General features: G+C 51.0%; 5 protein-coding genes across 5 annotated transcripts; 3 read left to right on the top strand and 2 right to left on the bottom strand.

Annotated features, from left to right (window-relative positions):
• Nucleotides 1–783: 783 nt before the first annotated feature.
• On the bottom strand, nucleotides 784–1,882 carry B0T23DRAFT_95128 (uncharacterized protein). Its single transcript, XM_062842035.1, has 2 exons — nucleotides 1,320–1,882; nucleotides 784–1,245 (listed from the first exon to the last, which is right to left on the bottom strand). Exons 1-2 carry the CDS (start codon nucleotides 1,548–1,550, stop codon nucleotides 886–888), a joined length of 591 nt encoding a protein of 196 aa, XP_062696118.1. The 5' UTR covers nucleotides 1,551–1,882; the 3' UTR covers nucleotides 784–885.
• Nucleotides 1,883–2,160: 278 nt separating this feature from the next.
• B0T23DRAFT_402933 (uncharacterized protein) lies at nucleotides 2,161–3,219 on the top strand (the record flags this gene model as incomplete). Its single annotated transcript, XM_062838730.1, has 4 exons — nucleotides 2,161–2,194; nucleotides 2,265–2,512; nucleotides 2,578–2,857; nucleotides 2,963–3,219. 4 exons carry the CDS (start codon nucleotides 2,161–2,163, stop codon nucleotides 3,217–3,219), a joined length of 819 nt encoding a protein of 272 aa, XP_062696117.1.
• A 115-nt stretch (nucleotides 3,220–3,334) lies between these two features.
• On the top strand, nucleotides 3,335–4,149 carry B0T23DRAFT_95132 (uncharacterized protein). Its single transcript, XM_062842036.1, has 2 exons — nucleotides 3,335–3,701; nucleotides 3,758–4,149. Exons 1-2 carry the CDS (start codon nucleotides 3,450–3,452, stop codon nucleotides 4,094–4,096), a joined length of 591 nt encoding a protein of 196 aa, XP_062696116.1. The 5' UTR covers nucleotides 3,335–3,449; the 3' UTR covers nucleotides 4,097–4,149.
• Nucleotides 4,150–5,065: 916 nt separating this feature from the next.
• Nucleotides 5,066–6,410, bottom strand: B0T23DRAFT_418731 (uncharacterized protein; the record flags this gene model as incomplete). Its single annotated transcript, XM_062839685.1, has 6 exons — nucleotides 5,985–6,410; nucleotides 5,747–5,928; nucleotides 5,605–5,693; nucleotides 5,419–5,569; nucleotides 5,218–5,357; nucleotides 5,066–5,146 (listed from the first exon to the last, which is right to left on the bottom strand). The coding sequence occupies exons 1-6, from the start codon at nucleotides 6,344–6,346 to the stop codon at nucleotides 5,066–5,068; spliced, it is 1,005 nt and encodes a 334-aa protein (XP_062696115.1). The 5' UTR covers nucleotides 6,347–6,410.
• Nucleotides 6,411–7,067: 657 nt separating this feature from the next.
• Nucleotides 7,068–8,451, top strand: B0T23DRAFT_334181 (NAD(P)-binding protein). The gene is made up of 3 exons (XM_062835777.1): nucleotides 7,068–7,494; nucleotides 7,572–8,212; nucleotides 8,280–8,451. The coding sequence occupies exons 1-3, from the start codon at nucleotides 7,446–7,448 to the stop codon at nucleotides 8,349–8,351; spliced, it is 762 nt and encodes a 253-aa protein (XP_062696114.1). The 5' UTR covers nucleotides 7,068–7,445; the 3' UTR covers nucleotides 8,352–8,451.
• Nucleotides 8,452–8,616: the final 165 nt, after the last annotated feature.

The raw sequence follows: 8,616 nt of genomic DNA, 5'->3' as shown, positions 1-8,616 counted from the left end.
TGCGTCGTACCCCGTAAGAAAAAGGATCAAGCACATGCCCATGATTCGTTGAAAAGAAAGGCCCGTTACGGCCAGTAAACGACGGACGGTCTTGATGTCGTGGTGTCGCCAAAGTTCCTCGCGCCTAAGAGACGTAGTATCGGCGCCCGCCATTTCCCCCGTCTTACGGTCTCGGACCGCCGAGCGGTTATACGACCTTATAACACTGATATCACCGTGACCGAATCGTTGATCCCGATAACAATCTCTCAGAGGGAAAGCAATCTTTACACTTTGAACGGATAGTGACGTTGAACGTGCCGAATGGGCGAACGGCAAGTGCCGTCAAGATTCAATCAAGGTGATGTTGTTGTAGTACAGGCCGTTTCCTGCTGATCGTCCAGTACAGCCCGTTTCAACCCATCTAACGGTGCGTTTACAGCGCTCTGTGAGCGTTTTGCCTTGATCAGCCACAGAGATCTCCTACTTGTCTGGTATTTGGGTGATACCCATATCTGGTTTTATTCGTCCCCTCTGGGGGGTTGAACATTCTTTCTGGGTATCTCCTGGCTTCTAGATTCACAACTGCAGTTGAGTGGTTATAGACTACGCGATGTAATCCTTATCAGATTAGCAGCATTTTGAGCACATCAGATTTTCCAAGTGGGATGTTCACAGTAGCTGTAACAGGATGAAGACCATGTGCGGTACGATACAGGTTCTCTGAGCGCTGTGAGTGTCATTGTGTCCAGACGTTTCACATTCATGGGCAAATTCAAGACGTACCAGGCATCATAACCATAGGTAGAAAACAACAATGAAAATTCGCAATATTGGTTATGATGCATCTAGCGTAACTACTCCACCAACATGAACACTACCCCTATTCCATCAGCCCGGTCTCCTTTACTCAGCCTTCTTATCCCCCTCGCCCTCATCATACTCCGCGTACTCCTTCATCAAGTACCCCATATCGAAGTCCAGCTGCTTGCCATTGACAATCAGCGGCTTGATGTCCAGCAGCGTGTACAACATCCTCGCCGGCTTCTCGTCCGACGTGTTGCGCCACTGGTGCATCGCGCCGCGGTTGATCGAGACATCGCCAGGCCTCAGGATCCGCTTTTCACCACTGCCGAGCGTGAGCTCGACCTCGCCTTCACACACGGTGCCGATGCCCATGCAGAGGGCCCGGTGCATGTTGGATTTGCAGCCAGGTGCAAAGTCAATCATACGGACGCAGACGCCGTTGGGGATGTGGAGGGAGGGCTATTTTTTTGGTCAATATCTTTGCTGCTGGTTTGACAAAAAAAAAAGGGAGGGGGTAAAGGGCAAGGACAAACCCTGTTCTTGGCGAACTCGAGATCGACGTTGCCGGTGAGCTCGATGGGGTTGGAGCCAGCGCTGTAGATGATGTTTTGCGCGGCAGCACCGCCGAGCATTACAGCCCGGTGGTCGCCGTTGTCGGTCTGGACGAAGACGGCATTGCCTTCGGCGTCGTGGCCGGTGATGTAACGGAAGGGATCCCGGAGACCGGGGGCGGGAAACTCGGTGATGGGGCCGGAGGTGGACATGTTGATGGAGAGAGGTAAGATGCGATAGATGAGAGAGACGGAAAGAATGTTGATGACGAAAGTTTGTGATGATGGTGATGATGATGATGTGGAAAAGTAGGTACGGAGTGGAACCGATGTTATATCGTCAGGCTCGTTACATCTCTTCTCATCAGGTCAATTGTCCGATTCGTCATATTCACGACGTTCAGGGACCGCCCAATAATTGCTCCATCATCGATCCCGGGTTCGGCACACGGATACGGAACCTTACTACAGCATTAACACGAAAGATCAAATTTTTTTTCTTTTTCTCTCTTCCAAGGGAAGCCATCATTTGCTTATTCGCCTTGGGGGTAACTCCCGGGATGCAACGCCGGCGGGTATTGCCTCAATCTCCGTCTTACACAAATCTGACCTGCATCGAAATCCTACCCCCAATCTCACATCCGCCCCGAGATTGTTGATGGGATCTTGGAAAACGGAACGGGATACTGACGGTAATCTGGCACACAGACTTGGTGTTCCGTAATTCCAGCAACTGTCGTCCTCCGATGCATATAATGGTAATCCTTCGGCGTGGATGGCACTCGATTTTGTTGCAAGCTGGCCATCGCTACATCATAGAAACATGGATCTCACTGGTTCGGCATTCCTCATCGGAGGTAAATGATTTCCTTTTTATTTCTTATTTACCATCGCTTTTGCTAACTAGGTACGTATTATTATTTGCAGCGAGCGGTATTGGCAAGGCATGTGCGTTGGCCTTTGCTCGGTATGGCGTTCGAGGCATCGTCATAGCAGATCTCACGCTCAAAGCTGCTTCGGCGGTGGCAGCAGAGTGTAAGTCTCAAGCTATTCACCCTCACTTCCTGGCCGAAGCAGTTGCCATCGACGTAACCAAAGAAGAATCCGTCCATCAAGCCATTGCCTACGCACATCAGGTCCTCGGTCGGATCGACTACGCGGTGAACAGCGCTGGTGTAAGCTCTACCATGACCCCCTAGTCACCAGAATACACTGATTGACATTCCATGTTCGGTTACAGGTCGGAGTCCAATTGGCCAATGAAATCGCCGAAGCCAGCATCTCCGAGTTTGAAAGGATGTTCAAGGTCAACGTAACTGGCACCTTCATCGTCACCCGCGCTTTCTCCGCCATCATGAAGACCCAAGACCCCGTTCCCGTTGATAAAGCCGTTCCCGCGCGGGGTGTCTCACGGGGTAGCATTGTCAACGTGGGGTCAGCTTCGGGGTTTGTTGCTACCCCAGGCATGGTTCAGTACACATCCGCCAAGCATGCAGTCATTGGAATCACCAAGAATGCTGGTAAGTTTGGAGGTTTGTTGGGTTACACAAAGTACCGTGCCTGCTTGGCGATAGCGTAGCAGAAAGGGTCCGTTCCGGCGTTTACTGACGATTCTGTTCCAATAGCACTTGATAATGCGAAGCATGGCATCCGGGTCAATAGCGTGTGTCCGTCGTGGGTCGATACACCCATGATCCGCAAGGCCATGGATGACATCCCTGAACTCGGAGACATGATCCAGAAAGCCGTTCCTCTCGGAAGGATTGCGCTAGCCGAGGAAGTTGCCGATGCGGTCATGTTTCTGTCTAGTCCAAAAGCGAGTTATGCTACGGGGTGCAACATGATCTTGGATGGAGGTACCACGCTTGCTGCTCATGTCTGATTGGGATCTAACACATCGCGAGGTTGGCCAAAGGTGTAGATTCGAGATTATCTAAGAATTTATTCGGAACATTAACCCACCATAACACATCCCAAAGAACCTCATAAAGACGTCTCATCACATGTTCACTCATCACAACAATTCCTGATCCATTGAACCTCACATCTTCAATACCTTTACAAACCTTGCCACACAGGCTCAACGCTTTACTCCAGAATTCATCATTTACCATGGCCCCTCCCAACAACAACCCCAACGGCTACTACGTCGAGTCCTTCCCCGCCCCCGGCCTCCGTCAAATCGTCCGGCACATCACCGGCCTCAACGAGCAGGGTGAATCCGTCTTTCTGCACTCCGACCACGGCGACCACCACCGCTTCATGGTCCAGAACCAAGCTATCTCCAACCTGCTGTATTCCACGCAAGAGACGCCCGTCGATCTCAACAACAACATTGATATTCAAAAGGCTAAGGAGAAGGAGGTTTGTTTCCCCCCTCTCCTCTTTTATTTCAAGGCATATGACTGACAAAGAAAAAGCCCCCCTTCCACTACAAATCCGGCTCCATAGTGCGCATGATCGATTTCGGCCCAGGCGTCGAGTCCCCCCTCCACCGAGCCATGACGATCGACTACGGCATCATTGTCGAAGGCGTGTTCGAGTTGATCCTAGACTCGGGCGAGAAGCGGATCATGCGTCAGGGGGATGTAAGCGTGCAAAGAGCGACGGCGCACAAGTGGGTGAATGTCACGGGGAACGGGACGCTACCCGGGAGGGTGATGTGGGTGTTGTTGGATTGCAAGGAGGTGGTGGATGCAAAGGGGGAGAAGGTCGAGGGGTATTTGGGAAGCTTGCAGGAGCATTATGAGGGGCGGTAGAATACTTACTTACCCAAGATGGGCACTCATCTCATAGGTAGTTTGGTTTGGCGAGAGGATTTCTTTTTTTTTTTTTTTACAAAGAAGAAAGAGGCCAGTATTTTGGTTTATTGCCGCGAAAACTCCAAAGAGCGCGTGTTGTGCTTTTGCTTGATTGAATTGTTGACTTGTCTCTGAATGGGAAAAGAAGATTGTTCATCGACAGACTACCTTCACACGTTAGGTAGGCTACTAGACAACTGTTATTGTCCTTTTCTGCATCTTTGACCGGCCTCCTTCGATTCGCCTTTCTCTTTCTCTTTCTCCTTTTCCAATCAGCCCGCTACTTTTCCATGGACACCTTGTCACGATCTCTCCTTCCCTCAGTGGACCAAGTATTTATGTATAGCTTGTCATCACTCGGGGTGGCAAAGAGTTTCCTCGGGTTGGTTAAAGGGTGGAACATTGTCGATCATATTCCCCGTTGTTTTTCGGATAAACTGAATCGTAAATGAAAGAAAAGTGAGAAGAAAGATAGATGAGTCACTTGTAGGTTCTTTTCTTTTCATTGCTTCTTCTTCCATTACCTTTTCCAGTCCCTTAAAATATGCGTGGGATAGTACGTAGAGGTAGACCTCACTCAATCTTTCCGTACGGCAGGACACTGAAACCTTGGCTACTCCTAGGACCAAGTGCGTCGGAAAGGGGGAGGATAACACGGTGAAGCCCCTCCTTTTGACCAAGACTAGGAAAGCCATTAAATATGTGCAAAGTGGGTACAGAATCCTTTTTTTATCAGAACTGTACAAGGGGCGGAATAAACGGTAATATCTAAGCATGGTCTAGAATGCCGTCAACCTTGCGCAATAGTACATTTGAGCTATTTTTGGATTTACTATCCAGCACGTGTAAACCATCGTGACTCTCAATATCTCAAACCCGGCGCCTGGGATACCCAGAAACGCCAATTCGGAAAGTAAAGGATGGAAATTAAGCCACCTTCTTCTTCATCGCCGCATCATGCGCTTCCTTCAGCTTAGCCAAGTTGAACAAGCTTGAGAACCAGCGATCCTAAAAAAGCTGTTAGCTCATATCATCTCAAGCTCAACTCCTGCCTGCTATGGGTAAGCGGGGATACTTACGAACACTGTCTTGGGGAAGAAGGTATGCAAAAAGCGAATGACGCCCGAGTAGCTCCCTGTCCAGAACCATGTTGTGGGGGACTTTTTGAGGGACTCGCCAACGACGTTCTTGGCGTAGACGAAGCGATCGGTGGCAGCATCTGGGTAGTCATCGTTAGTGAGCTGCAGCAAATAGTAAGTGATATACGGAGAGGGCCCTACCGGGCGTCCTGTGGACGTGGTTCTTGAACTCTTCGGCCATTGGAGAGTAGTATGACCCCTCAGGCAGGGTCCTTCCGTGATCGTTCTTTAGGATGTTGGTACCGACTTCTCCGGAGATGATCTTTGATGGCGGGATTGTGAGCGTGTTATTCTGGCAATGTTTGACTGGGCCGCTGATAGACTTACCACGAGAACTCTGACACCGAGCGGTGCCAGCTCCACGCGCAAGGTGTTACCCCAGTGCGCGAGAGCTGCCTTGGACGCGTTATAGGATGCTGTTATCTGTATTAGTTGAGCGCCTTGTTACAGCAAGAAACATCAGACTCACATCCATAAACGAACGGCACGATACCGCCAATGGAGCCAATGTTGACAATGATGCCAGAGGACGTGATTAGCATATCATGGAAATGATGCACCATTCGCATGGGCCCAAACAGGTTGACATCAAACATGCGTTGAACAGACTTGACATCGGTGTCAAGGGCTGTCATTGTGTAGCAGATACCGCTGAAATTTAATCCGAATTAGTCTTCATGTCCATTTTCAGTGACATTTAAACGTACGCATTGTTAACAAGGAAATCCAGGTGCCCTTTGGTCAGCTCAGAAACATCCTTCTTCAACTGAATAACGGACTCCTCGTTGGTAACATCCAGTTTGAACCAGGTAATCCCGGCTTTGTCAAGATGCTCGCTCGACTCGAAGGGGAGGAGTGTGGCGATAGGGTGGATGCCGCGGCGCTGGTATTCTAGGATGAGGGCCTCTCCAATACCACCGGCACCGCACCCTGTGATCAGGGCAAATCTTGTTGACTGAGGCGCCATCTTGGACTTGCTCAGTGATGGTCGTCGAGTGCTGGATGACGAGCGAGCGGTGGTGAGTGAGTGATGAGGAGGAGGAGAAGGGGGGTAAGAGTGAGTGAACATGATGTCCAGAGGTGGCTTGGTTCTCCAGAGTCATGTTATGAATCCATCAAAAAGTCCATTCGACAGACATTTTGGACTTCGATGGCACGGCAACGAGCATCAGCTTGAACATTCAGAAAGAGAATGATGGTGCTACCTCCGTTGATGCCTCAGACCGGAAAAGGATATGGGGCCTCAAGATCCTCGCATGGTGATATTCAAGAGCAACCAAGTCCGTACGGGAGGTAGAGATATCTGTTGAGCTCCTCGGTGGGTAAGCAACATGTTGCTCCAAGCCTTGGTGTTGCAATCTCTGGCATCGCCTGGGGGACGAATAGCGTCAGCATACACGGAACAAGAGCCTGGCATTGCCTTGCCAAATTGAGTATCTTCAGATTATTGACCACGGCGGTTTATCTGATTTGTGTTATTGCGGTTGGTATCGGAGACATCCATTGCCAGAGTACTCACAAGGCAGAAGATAGTAGGGAAGGCCAGATCAGTGTCGTCAACACTTCGCTGGTCTGTCTAGAGGTAGGTACCTGTCGTGGTGATCCAAAGTGGATCCATGCCGGTGACTACAAGACTTTTTGCCCGTTCCGGCAGCTGCCAGGGTGTATGGACCAATCAGATAAGAGCCTGTAAGGACGGTCCGCCGCTCCAGGCACAAAAGTCCCTTGCCGCAACATCATGGAAAGTTTTCGAAAAACTCTCCGGCTCACGTTACTCAAGGCGACCGATACACCATGACTTGTCGTCTTTCTAAGCTTGGAGCTGGCTCTCTCAAACAAGACAAAGATCGATGGACCTGTCGCCAATGATGCCAACCGAGTCCAGGCACTATGTGGTCGCACTGGCGGCCCAGCACGACGCCGCCTCGTTTCCTGCGCACCCAGCTCGTCGTCATTTCGAGACATCATGATGAAAGACCAGGCGGAGACAGACAGCTTGGTCAGCCATTCTCTCCATGAAACTGACAGATCCAAAGTATCATTACTCTCTGTAGTCCTTTAAAAGCCTCCGTGGCTACAACAACACTGCTTCCACGACTCGGAGCCTCCATCCTCGTCGAGCACCACTCGCCCCAGAACACCAAATCCACCAAGAACCGGACATCACCATGGCCATAACAGATTCCACCGTCGTATTCATCAGCGGTGTAGGCAAGGGTACTCGTGCCCCCTCGACCTCTCAGTTTCAATCCCCTTTGCAAAATCCACAGCAAACTAACCAACTCTCCTCCTAGGCATCGGCGCCGGCATCGCCAAGCTCTACCTCTCCCGTCCCAACCACACCGTCATCGGCTCCGTCCGCGACGTCTCCACGCCCTCCGTCGCCGAGCTCAAGGCCTCTCCCACCGCTCCCGGCTCCAAACTACTTCTCGTGCACATCGAATCCACCTCCTCCACCGACCCCGCCGCCGCCGTCGAGGCCATTCGTGCCCAGGGAATCGATCACATTGACATCGCCATCGCCAACGCGGGCGCCATGCCTTCCACCGTTCCCATCGAGGAGGTCGACACCAAGGACATGCTGGAGAACTACCACATCAACGCCATTGGCCCTTTGCTCCTCTTCCAGGCGCTCTTGCCGCTGCTAAAGAAGGGCACTGAGCCCAAGTGGGCCAGCGTGTCGACTACTGCAGGAAGTATTGGCTTGGTTGATCCGTTGGCGGCCTGGATCCTGCCGGCGTATGGAGGCGCGAAGGCGGCGCTGAACTGGCTTACGGCTGGTATTGCGAGCAGCCAGAAGGAGTGGATGACTACTATTGCGCTGCACCCGGGATTGGTCCAGACTGGACCAGGTAATTGGGTTGCGCAGAAGGTCGGGATGGGGGATAAGGCGCCGGTGACGGTGGGGGATAGTGCAGCTAGTGTTGTCAAGCTGGTAAGTTTGATCTTCTGTTCTACTGGGAAAATTGAATTTGAGCACTGACACCATTTCTAAATTATAGATTGACGGCCTCACGAAGGAGTCTAACGGCAAGTTTTACAATGCTGTTGATGGTACTGAGGTGCCATGGTAAACGGGGGTTTGATGGCGTGGAGTCGATAGCAAGCAGCTGAATTAGAGATTGTTTGTGGGAACATACACGATAGAGATCCAAATAAACGAACTCAATGAGCTTATATGCAGATTGATGGCCCCTAGCATTTGTGAGGTGCTGAATCATACATAACTGTGTATCGAACGAGAGACAGTAACCCGACAAGAGAGTCAACACTGCGGGAAAGGAGTGCTGCCATACTTAAAGTCGGATATAAGCCCCTGGATGTTTTACCCGAGAGGAA

The sequence above is a fragment of the Neurospora hispaniola genome (genome assembly GCF_033458365.1).
Source record: "Neurospora hispaniola strain FGSC 10403 chromosome Unknown B0T23scaffold_2, whole genome shotgun sequence".
Classification (NCBI taxonomy): Eukaryota; Fungi; Ascomycota; class Sordariomycetes; order Sordariales; family Sordariaceae; genus Neurospora; species Neurospora hispaniola.
The sequence above is the reverse complement of the archived record's forward strand: the minus strand, read 5'-3'. Positions and strand labels throughout refer to the sequence as shown.

Bases quoted from the DNA above. Each gene is read 5' to 3' on its own strand.
- B0T23DRAFT_95128 (XM_062842035.1), bottom strand. From the start codon at position 1,550: ATGTCCACCTCCGGCCCCATCACCGAGTTTCCCGCCCCCGGTCTCCGG. The intron at 1,246-1,319 runs GTTTGTCCTTGC...CCAAAAAAATAG, and splicing joins TCGAGTTCGCCAAGAACAGG to CCCTCCCTCCACATCCCCAA.
- B0T23DRAFT_95132 (XM_062842036.1), top strand. From the start codon at position 3,450: ATGGCCCCTCCCAACAACAACCCCAACGGCTACTACGTCGAGTCCTTC. The intron at 3,702-3,757 runs GTTTGTTTCCCC...ACAAAGAAAAAG, and splicing joins AAAAGGCTAAGGAGAAGGAG to CCCCCCTTCCACTACAAATC.
- B0T23DRAFT_334181 (XM_062835777.1), top strand. From the start codon at position 7,446: ATGGCCATAACAGATTCCACCGTCGTATTCATCAGCGGTGTAGGCAAG. The intron at 7,495-7,571 runs GTACTCGTGCCC...CTCTCCTCCTAG, and splicing joins CATCAGCGGTGTAGGCAAGG to GCATCGGCGCCGGCATCGCC. The intron at 8,213-8,279 runs GTAAGTTTGATC...TCTAAATTATAG, and splicing joins CAGCTAGTGTTGTCAAGCTG to ATTGACGGCCTCACGAAGGA.